Genomic DNA, 23,369 nt, shown 5'->3' with positions numbered 1-23,369 from the left:
GCAGGAAGCTCGTTTAAGATACTCCGACGTCATCGTCCACGATTTTCACGCTACAATCTACTTATACCTACTAGTATATACCGTAGAACACCATTCCACCATCTTGCACGCTAGTAAACCGCAACACGAACCTGGTGAACTTCTTATTACACGATCAAAAAAAAAAGAGGAATTACAAGTGCAAATTGCCGTCTGCAAAATGTAGACTTCAACCGAGTGTATACGGTAACTCTGAATAAAAAGTTGTCTTTAATAAACTCGTACACATTCACGCAACGACACCGGTCAAGATTATACATGAAGTTCCATTAAAAGTGGTTAACATATTTTATGCACGAGGAAAAGTTTGTATTAAAGATCGTGTTAGATTATGCGTTGCACTTGTAAACTTGGAACATGGTATTCCAAAGAAGAATAAAAATGATTTGAATTATTGCTGAAAGAAATTTTCGCTACTCGTTGTCGATGCATTGTAAGAAACATTAGCTAAAACGTAAGGACGATTCTTATATTTGGATTGTCTAATCTCGAATTTATTGAAATAGTATGATGAATCGATTATTCTTCTATTTTTTCTATTATTATATCTATTATTCGTCTATTATCGAGTACAAGTTCTTTCGTTTTCTGGCTTTTATTTTATTCGATTATCTGGTGAGGGCATAAAGCAAAATATAAGGGAAAAAATTATCGAGACAACTATTCGATGAAATATATCAGATTATTTTTATTAATTTATTATTCGATGAAAATCTTCATTGTTGTATTATTCGATGCACTGCTGAATGTAGTAAATGTTGACGCACTAAATGGTAAGTGGGAACAGAATTATGCAATTTTTCGAGTGCGATAGACGAACAGGAAGAAAGAAGTAGCGGCTCCCTTTAAGGATCGATATTACTGTGTACAGTATAGATGCTTCTTGGCGTATCCAGGATAGAACGTGGAATGGCTGACGACGTAATGCACTGGATGGTTTGATTTTCTGCTCGTGAAAGAGGTGGAAGCCCGAGGGCAACCACCCCGCCTCGAAAGAAACTCATAACTTTATTGTCATCGATTCGTGAACTTGTCTTCCCTGGTACGCATTTGTTTCTCCTTTCGTTTTCGGTTCTCTTTTACACCTTTACCGTCAGGGTTATTTATTGCGACCATTAATCCTTTGAGAGCCAAACATTTTTTTTCTACGATCATAATTCTTGCTCAAAATCGTCTGACATTTTTTACAGACGTGTATCAAATTTTTTACTAGCATTTAAAGCATTAATGGATGATTCAGAGGAATTTCTGTTTCATGACGACTAAAATAAAAAAATTCGTTTTAATATAAGTAAAATAAGTTGTTAATAAGAAAAGTTGAGTGTTTCTTATTTTACTTGTCTATTGTACATCACGCATTTATAAACGCTACAGAACGTAACAAAGGAAGCTTAGACAGATTTAATTAAGTTTCATTAATTCTGTGTAATAAAAGTATTAACATTTTTCTAAAGAAATATTCATAGGAGCTGTAATCTGTTGGTAGACAATTATTCCGTAAGATAATAATCGTGCTCTTCAAATCGCAGAATATTCATTTTGCAAACCAACGGCTGATTTTGAAATCATGAAAAGAAATAAATTCTTTTTGGAACATGAATTTTCAGAATTCGATTTAACAATAAATACTATATTTATTTCATTTGTCTTTGATTTACTTATCATACCTTTATTTATCTTATTTCCCTTTACTACTGTATTCTATTTTAGGCGAAATTATTATTATTATTCTTATTATCTAATTTCAATCGTTAAAAACTTAGTAAAAAAATGTTTATTATATAAGACGGACTAAGTATATATGTGCGTAATTTAATTATGTTAGATGTAATTAAAAATTTTCATTTCTTTTACTGACAAATATAAATATTTTATGTTGTAGGAAGAAGCACGACGCTTTGGAGTACTTGGATTTACGGAAAGACCCCATTGACGTTCGCCCGTCTCTAACTTGTCACTTAAAAATGCATTCGCAGTCCTCGTGCGATTGTTATTGCAAAATTCGCGAGCCGACCGTGCGACACAGAAACGAGATTCAGTCTGACAGGAGCCGGGTTAAGCTCGTGACATCGAGAACTTCCGTTTCCAAGGCGGACACCATCAGAAGCGGAAGGAAAGCACCGTTCACACCTGCAAATCCTATCAATGATGACCAGGTATTTTATAATTGAAACGCTGCAGCATTAATGCATTCACAGCGTGTGGAAATGTACAAAGACGCGATGAAGTGAATATTTCAATGATGTTCTACGGTCTCTATCTGTTTTCAAATTAACACGTTGACTGCCACGAGAATTTCAAGCGTTTTGTTATAGTAAAATTAATTCCTTTATAATAGAAGAAAATATTATTAGAAATAATTATTAATGTTACTAAATATTTTGATTAAATATCAATTTTCTTATTGTAATTGTTTTCAAGCAATTTGGAAGGTTCAGTGACCACCATGACAGTCAACGTGTTAACCCTCGACGTACTATTTATTTTCTCTACTAAGTAAGCGTAATTTATAAGTTCACTATCGACAATTTGAAAGAAGTGCAACAAAATTGTCTAATCTACTTCAAGTGGAAATTTCATTTGAAGATAATACATTGATAATAGCAAAATAGTTGTTTGCTTTGATTTGTGGGCAACGAATAATATTGATTGTTGTTAAATTAGTTTAGAAATCTTCATCACGAGTCTCACTCGTCATTGTTTAATTTATTAAAGAAACCATTAACAGAGAAATGACGTTTTTTTCGAATTACCATCTTCTTAAATCAATCCATTGATACTGAAGCTTGTGTTAATTCGCAGTTTATTTAATAACTGTTGTTCAATAGTTAAGATTATTTATGGGAAAAAATCTGGAATAATGTTGTAGATTGTTGTGCATTTCGTTGTTGGAACACTGGATTTCCATCGTTGTTTATAGTTTCCTTCGATGCTTTTTCAGTTTAAAATTTTCAGTTTAAATTATCATTATTCTGTAAATATTTTAAATGATGATTACTATGTGAACATGGGAAACGATGATTCGAGGTGTATAAAATATACGTAAGTTTACGAATGAAGTTAAAACAGAATAAGACACGTTACTTTCGTAAAAATTTATGAATCTTTTTACGAGACCTCCTCTCCAATCGTATTTCTTGTGCACTTTAAACTTCGAAATCTATCATGAAATGTTCCGAAGCTTTTTCTCCTGAGTATATTCAACACTGTTTCACTCTGCAAGGAAGTATCTTAAATCTTTCAAAATATTTAAAAGTCTCTTAAAAGTTCCAAATTTATTATAGACTATGTCTATAAAGGGGAACGGTTTACATGAATATTTCAATTTCACTTTTTCTGAATAATTTAGTTATTATATAGTCATTCATCTCTGTTTGTTATACACTTAAAATTTTTCATTAACACGTTCGTTAGCAGCGCTTATTTCGGTGACGGTCTCCTCAATTGTAATATTTTATTCAATCCAATGAATCTTCTAAAAAAAATATCGAAAAGAATGAAACTGGGACGAGTTATTGAGTTCCTAAATATAATGCCGTAGCTTATAACTTTAAATAACAATATCTATAAAATTAATTTCATTTGCTTTATGTAAAATATGAGATTATGCCCGTCACAAATATGTGACGCTGGTAACGAACGTGTAACACGTTACATTGATGCATTAAAAATGAAATGTAAATGTATAAATCAAAACTTTAGTATAGAATTCTTCCTATATAATTTTGTTCGTTGAAACAAATTGATAAAAATTTTCTCTTATATAAAGATCTGTATATCATTAACAATTTGTTACTTTCTTTATAGCTTGATACTAAAAGATCCACGGTTACACTTCCGATTTCTCCAGTCCTTAGTCCGGAAACATCGGCAGCTCTCGAAGACGTGGACAGATTGGTCAAAGATGCGGAAATCCAAATCAAAGCAATTAACATGGCCACCGACTGTACTGGTTTACGAAGACCCATGAACGCGTGAGTTCTATTTTTAAGTATACACCTACAAATACTTCTCTTTTTCATCGCGACAAAATGTATTATGAATACAACACCTTTCGATGATTGAGTGACTCAGATAAATAGTAGACCAATTCCAATTTGTAAGTTCTCAGGGAAACAAAGTTTCTGTGAAATATTCTTGGATTAGTTAAATACCAATACTTCAATGTTATTAATGATGATTAATACTATTATTAAATATTAATAGTATTTAGTGGATAACAATATTAATTTGTTAATATTAATAATAGTAATAATAATATTTAGTTAATAAATAAGAATTCAAAAATATTAATTAGACCACTATTATTCTGAGCCATTCAATTATCAGAACATAAGCAGTTTTTAATTTTCTCGAAATGAATACTACACGCGACGAAAATTAATACACTTTTTGTTAATATACAGTAATAAATATATGTAAATTTTGAGCACATTAAGAAATTGAAATAATATTACATATTTTCTAGGTATCCGGACGAAATATCCTTAGACGACGAAAACGATCAACTGTTGTACGTTCGTGAACGTGTGGCTTACAAATTCCAAGAAGCGAACGGTTGGATCGACGTGAATCACGCGGTTCAGAAAAACGAAGAGATATCGGACGAGGGAAGCGTTCCGTTTAAGCCGAAGAAAATCACCGACTTCTCTGCGCCGAAATTCAAAACCTTCGAAGAACGCTACAAGGAATTCCCGAAGCGCGGACCGTTCGGAATCCAGGATCTAGGAATTCCAAGCGGGAGTGCGCAAAACAAAGAGGGATCGAAGGAGCCTAACGAAATACCGAATCTCGAGAGAAACACGAAGATGAACACTTTTTCCGTGCAGTCTTGTCCGCCAGTGAACATCGAGAGGGAACTAACGGCACAAAATTTAGAAAGTATTCATATACCCCCCGACGCATCTTTTTATCAAGAAAACGCCAACATTGGAACCTACGTAGCATCCCATAATCCTTGGAACAGAAGTCAGGCACCGATTCGCAAAGAGAAATTTGCGAAAATATCGGAAGAGCTTAACGAAGCTACAAGCAACAGAAAATCGAGTGAAAAGCAAAAGAAGAAGAGTGCAAAAGCGAGCAAGGATACAGAAAACAGCGTCGAGTCGGCGCGTAGTTCAGTTTCGAAAGAAAAATCGGAAGTTTCGGAAGGATCTAGTAGAACTTGGTCAGGCAACAACGAAGAGGGTGCAGAAAATGTGGAAAAGTTGGATGAGGTACCAGAGAGGGTAGCAGTTGCTGATCGAAACGAGGAACATGTAAAATCGGTAGCTGTAGAGGATGTCGCTGTGGGTCCTGACTATCGAAAAGTAGAGGATCGAGAGGTGCAAGTGGAAATTGAAATGGTCGAACGAAAGATGAATGATAGAGCAACGAAGGCTACTATCAGTGGCAAAGGTGAGCAGAAACAGGTACGGTTTAACGAAGAAGTCTTAGAAAGGGTTGAACAATTGGATGAAGAAGATACCAAAAGAAACGATAAAGAAAAAAGTTCAACTTCGATACAAGACGTAGAAATGCCGGAGTTTATTGAATCGGAAGAAGATGAAATCGTTTTGAAGGAAAATTTTGATGGATACCAAAGTACACCGACTTCAAAAGCAATTACAGTACACAAAGATACCTTGGCATTGCGTAAACGGGATGAAAAAGAACTCAAGAAGAAGAAAAAGAAAATTTCTGATGCGGAGAATCGTGAAGAGGAACATTTTAAACTCGTCGACCAACGTTTCGCTAATCTTCTTCACAAATATTGCGATCGGAATGAGAAAAATGTCGAAGACACCAGTGTTCTTGCATCCTCTAGTGCTGATTCATCCGGTACGAGTTCGGGAGATTCAGTTGTTTCGGATGAATTGTACTATCCGTCCTTCGACAACTTGGATAACGTGTTGCAAGCTTACAGCAAGATAATCGACGATGTTTCAAAATCATCGAGAACGATCGACGAATATCTATCTAGGCCGGAACTCGAGGAATTTCTGCAACACGACGTAACCGCTGAAAGCAGCGAATCTCTAGCTTCCGTGCAGTTCAACCGAAGAAAGGTCGAGATGCCAAAGAAGAATCCCTCCTATTATTTACAACCTAAACAGAACACAGAAAGGAGGAACAAAGACTTAGTCAAAGATCACATGGCTGTGAAGCACGAACATACAAATAAAGAACATCGATCCTGTGTAACGATGAGTCGAGTTAAAAGCAAAAAGTCCACGCCACTGAAAGCGACTGGAAACAATAAACATGGTAATAATTCTAGATATAAACCTGTCCTGCCAAAAAGCTCGTTTAAAGATCCATCGCAAATTGATTTGAAAGTTGCAACGCGATTTGATTCGAGGACGTTATTGGACGAAGAAACGGAATTAAGCGGAACGAGCTACGGCGAAATTGTAAAACATATCCATGGAAAAGAGTCAAATACTTCTAAAGCGCCCCGTCTCTGGAATTCAAGTGTCTTTCTAGTTAATGATGAAAGTTCAAGCTCGACTTCTTCCACTAATCGTTCGTCTTTGAAAACAGATGCGCGGAGTGTCAGCGAAAAGAAAGTGGAAGAAGCTTCGGAAATCTTGATTGACAGCGTCGCTGAAGAGGCTGCGAGTCTGCGATCCAATATGGCGTCCGAGCAAGACGTCGGAAGGAAAGAAAAGGGTAATTTCGATTATCCACCAGCCGACGTAGCGTTCTCCGATATTTTCCGGCAAGGATTTCCGGGATTGACAGACGCAACGAAGATCACTGAGCATTTGATTGATCGTGTACTCAAAGAGGAGACCAAGAACATCGAAGATAAAATCAAGAATGCGTTCAACGTCAACGAAATCATACCTGTATTGATGAAAAGTTTGCTAGAACATTTACAAAAAGATGCAACCAGCTCTCCGCAGAACCTGGAATTGCTAATTTCGGAGAATGTGTCGGTGAACAATGTCGAGTCGAACATTCACGAGATAGAAACCACGCGCGTGACGTCTCCCAATGAGTCTGAGAAGGAGAACTTGAGAACAGGGTTTCAAGCTGATAACGTGGAAACGATTGAAAACAATGAGAAAATAGCTGACAAAAATACTACCAATGAATTCACTAGTGAAAATATTAAGATTGATCTCGTCGACAAGTCTGCAAGTCGAAATTCCAACGCTGAAGGAACTATGTCACACTCCAAGAACTCGATTGACGAATTGGGTAAAGTTAATTCTAACAGTGTGTCGTTAAAAGAACTTTCGGGCACAGAGAATAGAAATACGGATTCGAATAGAAGCGTGAAGAACACTGTAGAAGACAGTGAGAATTTGAAGCAGAAAGGATATAGTGCTGGAAGTGTTGCTTCCGCGAAGAACGTTTCAAGCATTGTCGACGAAAAAACGAAAAACAAAGAGGATAGAATCGAAGAAAAGAGCCAAAGTAACGTTTCAGTAAATACGAATGAGCGTACAAGTTCAAAAGCTGTGGATAGATCGTCTGTAAAAAATGACGGAGCAGAAAGTATAGGGCCAAAAGGTTGTTCGAACGAACATTTCTCAGTAGCGGATAAACTGAGTTCCAAAGTTGAAAATGAGAAATCCCTTGAACCGTGTTTGAACCAAAACAGAATGAAAAATTCTGTAAAATCTGATGACAATGTCCAAAGGAATTCATCTTCCGATTCTCTGCGAGATTGCGCATCTCTACGGTCTTCTCCAAGAAACGAGCCGAAAGCATCGAGCATGATGGAATCGGTTCACGGAACTAATGAAAATGAACAAGTTGATTTTGACTCAATGAATAAAGCATTTAACGGTATTCCAACAGAAATATCGAGTCAAAAGGGACCATATTATAATACATTTACAAAAGAAAAGATTTTGTCGGACCTGTATGGCGAAATGCATGCACAACTCTTAAATTCTACAGCCGGTACAAATTATTCAAATTTGGTCCAGCAGGATCTTAGGTAGGATAATTCACTGTTCTTGAATGTTTTCTGTTTCTATGTTATTTGCATGAACTTGAATACGTTAGTTAGATTTAGAATTAGCAACCCTTTTTATAAAGGCAGGTTTCATAACATTGCGCAATCATATTTAAATCTTGCCTTTCATATTAATTATAGCTATATTACTTTCTTTCTTTGTCATATATTTTTTATAATAGCGGTGAAAACATTGTATTATTAAAGAATATTAATTGTCGTGTCAGAAAGTTTATTGAAAAATGGTATTGTCATAGAATAATTTTGTTAATTTACAATAATTATTTTAAACAATTAAATGGCATAGAGTATTTTCAGTTGAACCATATTTTATATGTTAATACGCATCTGTATAAAGTTTAATTTGAAATTTGTCATTTTATTCTGTACCGCAATTGACATTTTTTTTATATGTTTATTATATAATTCTAAATGCTCTTTTTTATTGTAGGTCATCCGAAAATAAGCTTGCAACAAATTCGAATAAAGTAAGATTATATAAAGTAGTATATATTCTAATTTCTATGTAAAAAGTTCTTTTTTAATTACACTTCGCAATTTCAGGTTGAAATATCATCGCCGGATACTTCCCGCTCTGAAGGAGAATTCTTTTTACAAAGTTCCGGTTCTTATTCTCTAGGTGAAGTTAAAACGTTAAATGCAGACGAACGTGACGACGATATTACAATTTTTGTCACGAAAGAAATGTTGACTTTATGGAATGAGTCTTCGAAAGTGAGTACAATCTAAAGGTTATAAATATCGTGTAATTTTTTTATTCATTATAACTTTAATTACCATTGGGACAAATTATAGTATTTAAGTACATTTATAGCAATATGTATCACAGATCTGATAATCTTGCACCAAAAGTAATAAAATTACATTTTCCTGGAACCATGATAAGACATTTACTTTGTAGATAAAGAGATTTCTAGCTAACTCTTATCTTTTCAAATAAATTCGGAATCAGTGAGATATTTTTTTAAATTGTAGTGACTTTATATGATTACTATGTTGCTATATTTTTTTCAGTCATTGGTACAAAGTTTGGGGGAAATTTAGAGTTGCTGCTTTGACGAAAAGTGCGCTGACTGACAGGCATCCTGCCTGTTTTTATATGTGTATTGCAATTGAAGATGCAACGACAGTGACGTATTCCATATTACTCGTGCTTCCAAGTAAGCAGTAAGACGTGACTAATAACTGTATTAATACATTGTAAATAAAATTTTGATTTGAAGCAATTATATATCATGTACCGGCAAATGATGAAAGTATGTATAAAAGTAAAAATAATAACACTATAGAATGTGACCATCACTGTTATCTTGCTAACCTATGATCGTTTATCGCATGCACTGACGAAAGTCATACGAATAGTGTTTGTGCTTCGAGTTTTAATATAAAAGAATGAATATCTTCTTCTAAGTATCGAACATAAAATATTTAAGGATTAGAAGAACGTAATAGTACTGTGACAGATGGTTTTTTTATAAAATGTCACAAACATAACCTTACATTTCGACGAAAATATGATATTACTTATAGGAAGTGTCTCGTAGAAAACAGCATTCATATAATTCATATAAGGTGACTGTTGAAATAATGTATTGTATACGCTTTAATGGATAAATACTTATTCGACATAAGGGAACAGTAAATGGAAAAGAAAATGTGCGACAAGTATGTCATTGGTTATTGGCTGTCCGAGAAAAAGCGGCAGAAGTTTAATTGGAATCATTTTTATAATCTCTGTGAATCCGAAGGGTTTCAGTTAAAAATGGTAAATATTATTTACAGATATTTTATTACTATTAAGCAATCATGATCTATAAATCACTGTATCGTATAAGGTTATGTATTCATGTCTGTACTTAGTTCTATAAAATATTAACTTGCATTTACCTAATGATGAATTTTGAAACTGGTGTATTGATTTCAGATTGATGTGAACTCTGATCTTGAATCTCAGGGACCATTTCATGTTTTTATACATAAACTGACACATAAACTAGCGCATGCAGAAAATGGTGATCAAAATGTATGATAAAATTCTTTGTACTTCTTCTAGTTAGAACTGTTGTAACAATTTCTTTCTGTTATAGGCCAAAGCAATTATTTCAAAAATTGAAGAATACTTCTGTCAGCATCCCAAAATAATAGTTATTGACCCTTTGGACAATATTAAGATTTTAATAAATCGTTATAAATATTATGAACTTATACAAGAGCATGTACAATTCAATGGTAAATTTAAAATCATTTTTCATTAATGAATGGAAGACTCATTAATTAAATTTTATATTGTGCTTACAACTAATTTTGTGCTTTTACTTCCTAGATATATTTACTCCAAAGTTTGTAGAAATTAAAAGTAAAAATACTGTTGAGAATATATCATTGTTGAAAAGGGCAAATATTAAGTTTCCAGTAATCTGCAAACCACTTATCGCTCAGGGTTCTAGCGATGCGCATAAAGTGAGTATAAAACAAGTAAAGTTCTTCCTGTAGAAATATTTTGGTTATACAAAATATTTACAATCAATTTTTATTTTCAGATGATGGTAATTTTCAATGAGGAGGGTTTGAACGATTGTCAACCACCTTGTGTGGCACAAGAGTTCATCAACCACAATGCTATTGTTTACAAAATATACATAGTCCATGAACACTTTCATGTAGATGAGAGACCCAGTTTCAAGAATTTTTATGAAGAAGACTGTACTTCGTTGAACACAATATTTTTCAACTCACTTAATATATTTAAGAGTGGTTCTAAATCCAAATGGTCGATTTTGTCGGAAGAAAACATTCCATTAACGGTAAAACCAAAACAAGAGACGTTCGAAAAGATCGTAAAAAAAATTGGAGAACTTTTTGGACTCCTTTTGATTGGCGTTGATGTTGTTATTGAAAATCATACTGGAAGATATGCAATTATAGATGCAAACGTATTCCCTGGATATGTCGGTTATCCAAACTTCTTTGAGCAGTTGATAGGATGTATTAGACAATTGTTAGATGAACAAACAGATGCACAACAAAATTCTAAAAGCTACTCTTTAAAAAAGTGTTTAAGCGATGATTTAGATTCTGGTTTCGAAAGTGACGAAAAAAAAAAGTATTCTACAAAAACAGCTAAATAATTATAACAGACAACAGGTAAATTAAGAGGAACGGATAACTATCAAATTGATATCCCAGTTCGCTACATTGTAACAAGTACAAAGAAGTATTATTTGAAAACAATTTTTTACAGTAAAACACGATTTGTTCATATATTCAAAGACGGCATTTTGAATTGTTGCATCAGATCTCATTTCGTAGTCAAAAATATTTATTTCTCTTGTAGATTTTTCATTTATTTTTTTACTTCCTTGTACAGTTTTCAAAAGAAAAGTAATTCGTTCATTGTTCACATTGAATCTCTTAAATAAATTAATTTGTGTAGTCATAAATACATATAGCGCAAACTATCGAAAAAAGTACTTTCAACTTATATAGTGTGTTTACAATGATGAACAGAAACTTCCAGAATTAACATTTGAAGATTAAATTTGCATTGATAGCAACGAAACATAAAAAGAAAATACATAGTAAGAAAACTGTTGAACATTATAACAGTTTATATTTTACTTAACCAATTTTTATTTGAAATGTATTGCAGGTGATTCGTTTCATTACTGATATGTAAAAGTTCCAAGTACAAATATTATGTATAACAAAACAACAAATACAGTGTCATAAATGCTGGTCGTACTATGAAGTTTTCTAAATATAAATTTTTTTTTAAAGTTTAAGGTGTGTTCATTTATTCATATAAAAAGAAAATATGAATTTATTTACAGGCGTATTACATAATTTTTACACTAAAATGTACAGTTAAGTTCTAACTGTTGGTTTCTGAATGAGAAGTACTCATGCTTTCACTGATTTCTTTTTGCTTCATCCAGGCCTTAGCAGATGCCAGGAATTTAAGATTAGGCCTCTGAGACTCGTCTTCTGGAAAAACGAAGTCGAACACTTCTTCCCATCCATCGTCACTCTACAAATGAAAAGAAATATCAGTTAGTCGGTTAGTTTCTTCATTTGAAAAATGTAGTAAAAAAATTGTAAATTTATTTACCCCGTCTTCTCCCACAATACGTCGTCTACGTTTAATTCTTCGGGGCATTTTCTCCATAATTTTACCACGAGTTTCATCATCTCCTTTCTCATTTTCAAAATCTCTCCATGCTTCCAAAAGTAATGCTCTACTTTCTTTGTCTCCGTTTGATCTAAGAGCGTCGTTTCCACGTTCAAAAATTCTTCTTGCCAGAACAACATTATCTACATCATCTTCTGCTGATGAATTCGCTAATTCAAATTTAGCATATGCAATCCAAACCTAAACAATATGTCACATTAGACGATGAAATGGAAAAATATTACACAGTTACAAAATTTAAATTTGAGCATTATGACAGAATTGTGTATCACTCACTTTAACGTGAAGCGTCCGTTCTAGTAATCTTTCGAATAATTGTCTCGCGTTTTCTGTTTCGTCTTGTGCTATTTCAAAATCAATATAGGACTTCCATAAAAGTTCTGGCATATCCAATCTATATATTGAAAATAAGAATGTGTAAATATAACGGAAGCTATAATTTGAACACTAGCTAGCTATTTTTAAACACGTTACCTTGGTTGTGATATAGCTAATTCATAAATGGCTCGTGCACGTTCCACATCGCCTAGAAGTGTCTCCAATTCTGCAAACTGTAAACAAAATTTGGCGTATAATTTATAATTTAAAGCATTGTCTTAGAAATAAATAGTTTAGCATTACATACTTTCATCCATGTGGTACAGTTTTCCGGACCAAATTCGAGGAACTTTTCATACAAAATCCTACACCTATCAAATTCTCTTAATTGAATTTCCAAATCGATATATCCACGATACAATTTATCTCTAGGACAAACACCTAGTGCCATACCCTAGAATAATTAAAAAAAAATTTGTATACTGTATTCAATCGTATTAATTGTATAAAATGAAATACTATGCACAGAGTTAATTTTTTAATTAAATATGTACCAATGTTTTCCTTGCAGCTGGTAAATTTTTTTGTCTTATTTCAAAATATGCATAAAGCAACCAAATTTTAGAAAAAGTGAAGTGTTTATGTGGAATCAGCTCTAAGCATGCCCTGAAAAATCATTAGAGTATAAATGACTGTCATCATTTTAAAAGAACTATATCAATTACCTATAAACCTGTCTGCATCTTTCTATGTCCTCAGTATCGAGTTCTTCAAAAAGAGCATAATTTATCCAAAGATAGATATATCTTCTCCAGAACTGTTTTTCCTGTATGATTCAAGAATATATTAAACCTATGTCATCCATAATAATATGAAATATAAAAATCACGTAACATTTTATGTCTTACTTTAGTTGGAGGTACATTAGCTATGGCACGTTCGTAAGTTTCTCGGATTACATCTACATTTCCTTCAGATTCTACTAATCTCAAATAATCGAACCAAGCATCGTAATTGGAAGGATTTTCTTTTACTTCTTGTTCATATTGATATTTTCTTTTGCTTACTATTACATCCTCAATGCCTATAAATAGTAGAACAAGAAAGTTATTCAATATCTTAAATATTGTTTACAAAATTTTATTAATGTGACAAAACATCATACCTGAACGATCTCCATATTTCTTTTCATGTATGGTATATGCCTTATAAATTTCTTGTGTTTTCTCTTTCGGAATATGATCCAACGCATATTTATAAATGACCCTAGCCCGATCATGCTATAACAGAATATTTTTAAAATAACTAATGTATCAAGAGAGATAAAATTATTTTATTTTATATATATTTACCTCTCTTTGGCCTTCTTCAAATTTTGCAAACGCAATAAACAATTTTTCATCTAAACTTTCATCCCCATAGAAGTTAATAGCCCTTTCATAAACACTACGAGCTCCGTTTATAAATCCATGGGATTCCTCAAATCGTGCATATTTTATCCAGTGTTTAACATCAGGGTGAACCATTACAAATGTTTCATAAATCTGTCTAGCTCTTTGTATTTCTTTATACCTCAATTCAAATTTAATGTACGTTTGCCAAGCTTGCTCATCTGGTTCCCATTCCATCCATCTTTCAAATACTTGACGTGCTCCTAAACAAATTTTGTTCTCATTGTTAATAAGTTATTACTAGTATGTTACTTTAAAGTATGAATCGAAATTAAAATTTTACCAGCAATATTTTCTAACATTTCTTCCATATAAGTATATTTATACCAAAATTGATTTGCTCTAGGCAATATAGTAACTGCACGGTCCCATAAATTTCTGGCATGATTCACTTGACGGTTTCTCATTTCCATTTCTGTATATTTCAGCCATAATGTAATATTTCTATGATCAACATCCAATGCTCGCTCATATATTGATCTAAAATTTAAATGTATATTTTGTTATAAGGCACATAATGCTTATCACAAGTTTCTACTTGAATATAAAAATCAATTAAAAATCATACCTTGCTCTTTGTATTTGTTTTTGACTTTCTTCCCACTGAGCATATTTTATCCAATTTGAAATTACCATACGATTCTTGCGAATGTTATCTTCAAAAGCTTTACGTTTCCGATGTTGATAATCAGCTAATTCATGAGGATCAGAAATTTTTTGTTTCGGTGGCTGTGAACAAATAATATAGTCAAATATTATAATTACAAATATTATGAATAACTTTGTAATGTATTTTTCATTACTATGTTTTAACATTCTTACCGGAGGTAAAATCTCAAGATCTCTTTCTTTAGCCTCTCTCAAAAGCTGCTCTGCTGTTATTTGAATTTCAGCAGGTGCTTTATTCTTAACCTATAAGAATATTAATAATTTTAAGTCACAAAATAATTTGTTTTCATACAATGAGATACATGCTTTCTATACATAGTTAAAATGGAAAACATAAATACCTTCGCAACTTTTGGCATTTTCTGAGATTTCTCCATGATGTATATGTTAATTAAACTTCTTCAAATATGTAAGGTGACACAAAGAATACAATAAATAAATTAAATTATTTAACTGAAACACTGTTGTTTGTAAATTTTCTGTATTATAAATTTCAGCATGTTCTACTGTGCAGTAATTGGTGGTTTTAATAAATTACCACTATCTGAAAATAATCACAATAATTGTTTATTATCATTATTTTATGCTATATATAAATAAATCCTTTATAATGTTAGCATACAATTTTACCTAACAATAAACAGAAGTAGACAGGTTAGGTTACTCTAACCTATATACCGTTTATAACACAATATTTAGTTCCTTATAGTTACTTCACGACAATTACTCATTGTATTTCATTGGCAACTGCATTTTCAATGTGTTTTATTATAGATTCCATGCAATCTTACCACCATTGTTCAGAAAATCACTTTGAAACTGCTGCGTGATTTATACATAAAACTTAATGACTTATGATCGCATATTATCCACTACACTTCACTTTTTCAATCGAAAATATTATTATAATTCCAAATTATGTTTTCTTCAAATGTGAAGAATAATAAATTCGTTCGTATGAAATTCTCTTCAGTGACTTTTACACAGCAGGATTGCTGGCGTTGTAATATCGTTACACGCGCGAATCTTATATTTTTTTGAACGAGTTGCGCACAATGCTGAAAATGTACAGTACATAAATTTATTGTCTTTCTATTATAAATGTGAATTCATATCAGATGAACAGAGTTCAAAGCTGATGAAGAAGGTTTGAAATGAATATGAGACCAAGGAGACACGAAATTCGTTGGTCGACAGAAGTGAATCTCGTTAGAGTGAAAACAGGCGCGTGACTGGTTTGATAGTGACGTTTGTAGATTCGTGACGTTTGCACAGGGAATGTTTAGTTGCAAACAGAAAATTGTCGGAATAACATCGCTCGAGTGACTTAAATGTAATGTATCCTGAAGTTGCCTTAAAATTAGTGACCGAAGGACAGTAAATAAAAAGATTGCGACAAGTTATGTAAAAATTTTCTTTCACGTGGGCCGTACGAAGCAACTGTGTATGAACGCATCGAAGCAAGAGAAAGATAGAAATAGCAAGTAAGAAGGAGAGGTTAATTCGTGCACAGAAAAGAGCCAGAGAAAGAAAGCGAAACATAGTGGAAAAGAGAGGGCAGTCAGTGCCGAAGCTTTATCTTTATTATGCGCCGCTGAGTGAATTGTCAAGTGAAATCAGAAATGGCTGCCAACGAGCAACAACGCAAGGTGAGTAGGGAGAAATACATTGTATTTTTCTCGAATTCTGAAGAACTGTTCGATACGTTCCGTTAAACGTTGGATCCGTTGTATCGTCGGGAAGCAAGTTTTTTCGTCGGAACAATTGAACGCGTGATTCGTTCGTGACGATTTTTAGTGAAAAAACGGGATTCGTGCAATATCTTGAGACTAGTCATACTAAAAGAAACAACGACGTCCAGGCTTCAGTTCTACGTTGATAAATATTTGACAGTAATAGGGGCCAAAGAATGAACCATACGAAAAATTACTCGAGTCTCGCGCAGACAGAAATTTTTTAAAGAGACGTGCCACTTCATTCAAATATTTGTCAGATCATCGATGCATAGGGAGACATATAGATTGCTGTGTGCAGTATTTACATTCGTACAAGCAGCTGTCAGTAGACGTTCGGGAAGGTGTCATAAAATCCTGCAAAAAATATGCGATGCATGATTCCCCTTGACGTTCGCTTCGCGCAAAATGTTCAATAACTTTTGTCAAAATTATTGAAAGTTTGTACGAAATTCGAGGAGCGATCGTGCGATCTAGCCAGTCAACGTACAATAGCTTTAACGAAAGCTGCGACGTATGACAGACGATGTACCCTCTAACAATTTTGATAATGCTTCCTCCATCATTTTTCCCCGTTGATTTCTAATGCGATCGTTTTGTTCGTGAAATAAATTGAGATCTACAAAAAAAAATCCAACGGATATTTAAAATAATTTGGACTTTGTGCGCTCGAACTAATTAGACACAACACGAAAATTAACATATGCCTTCTGTGACGACAGATATCTGTGTGTGCCTTTTTTCCTTCGACGAGATCGAGCAAGTTGCTCGTACTAATTTTTAATTGGTATCGTGTCGTTGACGATTGGTATCGTACGATACGTATTTTGAGAATACTGGGAGTGCAGCATTCTTTTGACATTGAATTTTACCAAATCGAGCGTTTGTAAATCGTCCTTCTCGTTGTACCATAAATAGACATGATTTTCGACGAATTTATCGTAGAAATAGTTTCCTTTTTTTCTGGAAAAATCATTTCTGCGTTCTTGTAGAACGTCACAGTATATTTAAATACCATTATTTCTCCGTCAATTTGTAGATGATGCTGCAATTTACATTTGATTTCATAATACTGCACGGAATATAAATTAATGCATTTTCTACACTTTGTATTTCGCAATAAAGTTCACTTATCAGGAAGGTAAAAATATTGAATGATAAGAATGTACAACGAAAAGTCCGTTCTTCGACCGAAACTAATATTGTTCTTTTATTTTGTCGTTATGTGTGTATGTATATGAAAATTACATATGTATAGCGATCGTCGTCATGTTCGTGCGTTGATTCACGTTTACATTTCTCGATTACTTGAATAACATTTAATTAAAGCATGGAGGTGAATAGAACGACAGTTAGACCGATAGATATTTAAAAAACTTATATCGTTTTATTACGCCCATTGTAACACTGATTAGCAAAGAAGTTGTGTGGTAGATTATTTATTTTCATCAAATTAATACATTTCATAAATAACAGTAAAATGTGTGCACATATGTTTTTTTTATTTTAATGTATTCAAAGAAATAAAATTTCAAAAAACAAATAATAATATATTATTAAAAATATTAACTTAGTCATAATTGATAAAATCCTTTGTCATGACAATATGAATGAAATAAAAAAATTGATAAAAGATTCTAGTGTAGCTTCTAAGCAAGTGTATATAGTTATTGATAACATTAGTTCACTGCAGTAAGTTTTTTTTAAATCGTATCTGATATAAGTAATAGGTTTTAATGGATTATCATTACATATTGAACATTCATGTAAGCATATGTGACCTTAGAGACTGCCAAGGTATGTGATTTTAAGGCTTCACAACTGCTATAACATGAGTGCATATTGTTGTGATATAAAGATTACAAATACATATTTTATGTGTTATTATTTAATTTGAAATCATTTTTCATACACAATAAAATAATACACATAAATTAGATGATACATATATATGTATATCAGTTTTAGATAAACAATAATATTATTCATATTTATTGATGTTTTGATATTTTAAGATTTCACAAAAATTATATTTTTTATTATTTAATTTAAATACTTCTATTGTTCAATTCTTAAATATTTTTATTGTTTAATTTTTCTACTAACATATAATAAAATTAAATTAAAAATTAGGAACCACGAGAGATAAGAGAACCAGCCCACCATGCAAGGAGACCTATGAATGCATTTCTTATTTTTTGTAAACGACATCGTGGTTCAGTGCGGTCTGGTTTCCCACATTTAGAAAATCGAGCAGTCACAAGAGTTCTTGGTGAATGGTGGGCCACTCTTCAACCAGATCAAAAACGTTCATATACAAATTTAGCACAGGAGGTAAGTTATAATTTATACAATGAAATTTCATGAAAATATCTGTTATTTAAATTTTGCATAAATTTTCATTCAAAGTTGAATATATTTTGTACAGCTTACATGACATCTAAAATCTAATTCGAAGAAAATAATTTTAGTTTAATTATCTTTCAGTACAAAGATGCATTCTTGAATGCAAATCCTGATTTTAAATGGTACAAATTACCAGCACCTCCTCTACGTACTTTGAGTACTAGGCCTACAAATAAAAAGGCAGAAACAAGTTCTAATGAACAACCTATAGAAAATGTCAAATCCGAGAATGAGTCTTCCGATTATTCAAAAGCTGATAAGCGAGACGGACAATCAATTCAACCAGGTAAATTAGCAGATGAATCCCAAATTGGTGGCCTCAGTTCACTGTTTACACCTCAGAAAATGCAAATAATCGATGAGCAGGCGACTATTAATGGTTCTGTGATTGAAAATGATAATGAAGTTCCAAAACCCCCTAAAAAGAAATATATAGATACATCTTTTTTACCTGATCATAAAAGAGAATGCAAAGCTGATCTTTTTGATGCGAAAAAGAGAAGACTTTCAGAATCAAACAATAATGAACACCAATATGTAAGAATTTTTATTTTTTATATATATAGTTTTCCAAGTGAAATAGCTATTGTATTTACTGAGATTACTGACATTTTAGGATACAGAAGAAGAGAAAATGGACATAAATAATTTTATAGCAACTAATATGCCTTCAGAAGAAACTAATTTTAGAAGTGAGAGAACATGCAAAGGTTTACGCTATCAAAAGTTCCTTGCAGAGCAAATGAAAAATATTGGTGTATCTGGGCAACAACCTAAACGAAAACGTCACCCTGGAAATCGTAGGTAAATATTTCATCAACTTTTTATCTAAAGTAAAAGACTGCTGCAATATTCGTATTATAAATTGTCTTGATAAATACTTTTGCTAGCACGGATGGACAAATGAATGAACGAAGAAATTCTATTTCATCGAATGTCAGTGAAAAAACAGATTCTTTGAGTAGCGAAGGTGGAAATAGTTCCCGTGGAGAATTGGAACATCTTGTAGAAAGGTAAATGAATTTTTTAAATTATATTTAATACTTTCTATATATAAACATATTTATAAATAAAAATAATGCGAATCTTAATTAAAGTGCTGAAGGAAATATTGAAGCTTCAAAGCCAGAGGAAACGGAAACTGAAGGTACAGAAGGAGAATTAGACTTTGGACCATGGACAGCACGTAAAAGATTCAGAGCTGAGTAAGTTTAATTGTCATGTGCGTTTAAAGATATTTTACAATAAAATGATGTGTGTGGTGAATATACATTATTTTTATGTGATATTTTCTTGTGTAGGGATTTTAATTTAGAAAAGAAAATTGAAGCGTTACCATCCTTAAGTTTAGAAGAATTTCAGGAAAAGAAGAAACAACAGCGTACGAAAAAGAAAAAAATAGTACAGAAACTAACATCAACTTCGAATAACAAGAAACAGCAAAATAATAGTAACGCTAATGGTCAAACAAACGATCCAAATAACCAAATAGAACGTGAAACCACAGAGGAAGTTGAGAAAGCGCTTCTTGTTGGAAGTAAGAAGAGGAAAGCACGGAAACAGAGTATTACACGTAATGCAGCCGCTACAAGTGATTCCACACAAATTGAAACAGAAGAATCTAATAAATGTAAGTATAGATAAGTAATAGTATCATGTTTATTTTTATAATTTCATATTGCCTAAAATAATACTCTATACGTTATATGAGACACTTCAAATGATAAATAACATTTTATATTATTTGCATGCCTATTATAACAATATAAATTTATTATTTTTATTTATTTTTATTGATATTTACAGTTGTATAGATCATAAGTAATTTTAATTCTAATAAGGTTAAAATTTATTATATGTTTAGTTCATTTCCACAATATTATATTTTACACATTATAAATAGTCTTTAATCAACTATTTTTTAATAATTTTAATTATTTATATAAATATTAATAGCGTGGTGTGCGTCGCCGGATTTGGAAGCACTGGCATGCCTCGCAACAGTTGCCGCCAACAGAACGAAACTTACCAAAACTAATACATAAGATATATTTTTTGATGTTTAGCGGTTGTTTGTGATGCGAACTTGCACTGTGCAAAGCCAAAACCATATCTGTTTATTTCTTTAATATATAATTTTCTACTAGCAGAATTATTGAAATAATTGCTTTCGATTGCTATTGAAACTTAAATAATGTTTCCAACTGATCGAAACTGTATCACATTACTACTGTTAATATCCACGTCGTTAACTGCTGTTAATATAAATATTAATATTGTGACCGTTGCAAAATGATTTCGCAGCATAACATATATAAAGATATTTCTTTTAATGTTACATAAATATCTTGCGAACATGGTCACTGATAGACAGTTTCTTTTTTTATGTATAGTTTGTTAACGAATAATGTTGTTACTATTACATACTGAAGGAAGATTCTAGTTTTCATTTTGCGTTGCGTGTAATTATTAAAATATTGCGTCACACATTTCTATACTTGTTAATGAACACCTGCAGTGCAGATGAATGATAGCCATTATATATAATTTAAAAAAAATAATGCCCGTGTATCGATGTTCGTGGGGAAATTTGTGCAACTTCCAACAAAAAAAAGAAACAGATAATAATATTTTCTCATATAACTTGAATATATAAAATTATTAATGAACGAAGAGAGAAAAAGTATACACTAACAATAAGAGGGTATTAGTCACTATCCACCACATAAAATGATGTTGGAAAGATCGAATCTTGCACACTAATTTTTTTAACTACAATATAGAATAAATACAATTGAAAGGAAACAGTAATAGAGCCGTGAATCTTAAATGAAGCCGATGAACAGGGCATTTTATCATATCTATGTGTAGCAATGATAACACGTAATAATTGCAAAGTCACTTGTTATTATTTTTGTTATTATCATCGGCATAAGTTTAATCTGTATTTTCATTATGTTCTATAAACTTTTTATGTACATAGAAATAGGTGCAGTATTATGAAAGATATCCTTCATGATCTGAATATCAAAAAAGGATATAATCAAAAATATACATGTATAAATATATATGTATTATATATTTATACACATACGCAAGACCACTATTTATACGTTGTACATGCGTACATATAGACATACGTAATAATGTAATTTACGGGAAAGTATAGAAAAAATGTAAATTTTATTGTTAGTAAGTGTTTCGTGTAACAGAAAAGTATATGTGTATATGTACGCATGTAATTTGATAAGACTACATATATATATATATATATAAATGTATATTTATAATATTTATATCGACTACTATTATTTTAGTATTAAGACCATGAAATTGCGATTCTGTGCTCTGTTTGAGAAAGTAAGGGACTCGTCTGTGATTTTGGCTAAAGGAGTTTTTAATATTTTATATTTTTCTATTGATTTTTTCTCCCTCCTTTTCTTTCTCACCTCTTTACGTTCATTGAAGTTTAACTCCAGACACTATTAGTAAAACGATAGGAGCAACTAATGTTAGTAAATTCCTCTGTAATATGGAAATGAGTATACTGATTATATTTCAAATGTGCCTTGAAGAGATTTGAACATAGATATTAATCAATGACCAACAATATATTTTCGATTCATTTCGGTATTCTAACTGTTTTCTGACATTTACACTTATACCTTCTACATTTTCTAAGTGTGGTTACGGTACATAATTATAGTGGGGCTTCATGGCCAACGTCCGAATACGTGGAATTATTGAAAAAAATATCAAGGGAAAGTGTTTCGAATTTTACTGCACAAACATCTATGTACCTAGCTTTAAAAATATAATTTACACGAACATATATATTATATATGTATGTATATATATATACATACACTTCATACATATATGTATATGTATATATACTTGTAACATATTGTATACCATTTATATTAATAATAAAGATATAATATTTTGATGTAATTTTGAAGTTATTTGCAATTTGATATGCATAAAATAATCTGACAAAAACATAGTGAAGATAACATAAAAAGTATTTATAAATTTATTAAATTAAATATTTTCATATAAATGTAAAATTATATCATTTGTTACATTTTTATGAGTAATTCGGTTTAACAAACGTTCGCAGTACATGTGATAATAAATAATTTTTAATAACAACCGATTTATTAAATTTTGCTATTAATAAAAGTAGCTACGCATATTTATAGTACTTGCATCATTTTCTAAAAATATATTATGATGTATATATTCTTGCACACTAGATGTGTACATTTCTTTTTAATCTTTCATATGATTTTAAATATTAAGAATGATGTAAACATTTCACAATATATTGTGAAATTGTTTTCCTCCTCATCTATATTAATAAATTGTTAAATATTATTTTATCTGTACGAATAAAATTAATAAATAATACTATATATATAGTATATATATAGTATATACATGTATTGTACAACAAATCAATTTCTCTTACAATGTATATTATAAAAATATAATAAACTTAAAAAGCGCATAAATTTTTATTTAATATCAAACTGTTTAATAGCACTTTATTTTCTTTTATATTGTTTTATTGTTAATTATTGTTACAT

General features: G+C 31.7%; 4 protein-coding genes across 12 annotated transcripts; 3 read left to right on the top strand and 1 right to left on the bottom strand.

The window, feature by feature from the left end:
• Window positions 1-9,168, top strand: LOC116426103 (uncharacterized). 5 transcript variants are annotated; one of them, XM_031974604.2, is made up of 8 exons: window positions 1-225; window positions 916-1,081; window positions 1,922-2,195; window positions 3,847-4,013; window positions 4,508-7,972; window positions 8,442-8,478; window positions 8,555-8,725; window positions 9,026-9,168. In XM_031974604.2, exons 3-8 carry the CDS (start codon window positions 2,004-2,006, stop codon window positions 9,053-9,055), a joined length of 4,062 nt encoding a protein of 1,353 aa, XP_031830464.2. In that variant the 5' UTR covers window positions 1-225; window positions 916-1,081; window positions 1,922-2,003; the 3' UTR covers window positions 9,056-9,168. The 5 variants fall into 5 exon arrangements, with proteins under 5 accessions (XP_031830464.2, XP_031830461.2, XP_031830462.2 ...); XM_031974601.2 differs by having other exon boundaries at window positions 911-1,081; XM_031974602.2 differs by having other exon boundaries at window positions 1-812; window positions 911-1,081.
• LOC116426113 (inositol-tetrakisphosphate 1-kinase) lies at window positions 9,094-11,727 on the top strand. 2 transcript variants are annotated; one of them, XM_031974624.2, is made up of 6 exons: window positions 9,094-9,267; window positions 9,644-9,776; window positions 9,936-10,034; window positions 10,099-10,240; window positions 10,335-10,471; window positions 10,552-11,727. In XM_031974624.2, exons 2-6 carry the CDS (start codon window positions 9,654-9,656, stop codon window positions 11,137-11,139), a joined length of 1,089 nt encoding a protein of 362 aa, XP_031830484.1. In that variant the 5' UTR covers window positions 9,094-9,267; window positions 9,644-9,653; the 3' UTR covers window positions 11,140-11,727. The 2 variants fall into 2 exon arrangements, with proteins under 2 accessions (XP_031830484.1, XP_031830483.1); XM_031974623.2 differs by having other exon boundaries at window positions 9,098-9,267; window positions 9,542-9,776.
• Window positions 11,728-11,813: 86 nt separating this feature from the next.
• Window positions 11,814-15,938, bottom strand: crn (pre-mRNA splicing factor crn). Of its 2 annotated transcripts, none has more exons than XM_031974611.2 (15): window positions 15,261-15,938; window positions 14,980-15,182; window positions 14,792-14,881; window positions 14,538-14,698; window positions 14,253-14,449; window positions 13,871-14,172; window positions 13,684-13,798; window positions 13,427-13,602; window positions 13,244-13,344; window positions 13,073-13,184; window positions 12,826-12,972; window positions 12,675-12,751; window positions 12,477-12,594; window positions 12,120-12,380; window positions 11,814-12,038 (listed from the first exon to the last, which is right to left on the bottom strand). In XM_031974611.2, the coding sequence occupies exons 2-15, from the start codon at window positions 15,013-15,015 to the stop codon at window positions 11,883-11,885; spliced, it is 2,049 nt and encodes a 682-aa protein (XP_031830471.1). In that variant the 5' UTR covers window positions 15,016-15,182; window positions 15,261-15,938; the 3' UTR covers window positions 11,814-11,882. The 2 variants fall into 2 exon arrangements, with proteins under 2 accessions (XP_031830471.1, XP_031830470.1); XM_031974610.2 differs by having other exon boundaries at window positions 15,269-15,938.
• Window positions 15,757-22,731, top strand: bbx (bobby sox). Of its 3 annotated transcripts, none has more exons than XM_031974614.2 (8): window positions 15,757-16,287; window positions 18,505-18,705; window positions 18,859-19,314; window positions 19,394-19,581; window positions 19,668-19,790; window positions 19,875-19,982; window positions 20,079-20,407; window positions 20,734-22,731. In XM_031974614.2, the coding sequence occupies exons 1-8, from the start codon at window positions 16,261-16,263 to the stop codon at window positions 20,820-20,822; spliced, it is 1,521 nt and encodes a 506-aa protein (XP_031830474.1). In that variant the 5' UTR covers window positions 15,757-16,260; the 3' UTR covers window positions 20,823-22,731. The 3 variants fall into 3 exon arrangements, with proteins under 3 accessions (XP_031830474.1, XP_031830478.1, XP_031830475.1); XM_031974618.2 differs by lacking the exon at window positions 15,757-16,287 and adding an exon at window positions 16,686-17,158; XM_031974615.2 differs by lacking the exon at window positions 15,757-16,287 and adding an exon at window positions 18,043-18,063.
• The last annotated feature ends 638 nt before the right edge of the window (window positions 22,732-23,369 follow it).

The sequence above is a fragment of the Nomia melanderi genome, chromosome 12 (assembly GCF_051020985.1).
Source record: "Nomia melanderi isolate GNS246 chromosome 12, iyNomMela1, whole genome shotgun sequence".
Classification (NCBI taxonomy): domain Eukaryota; kingdom Metazoa; phylum Arthropoda; class Insecta; order Hymenoptera; family Halictidae; genus Nomia; species Nomia melanderi.
This window is presented reverse-complemented; position numbering and strand designations above follow the sequence as displayed.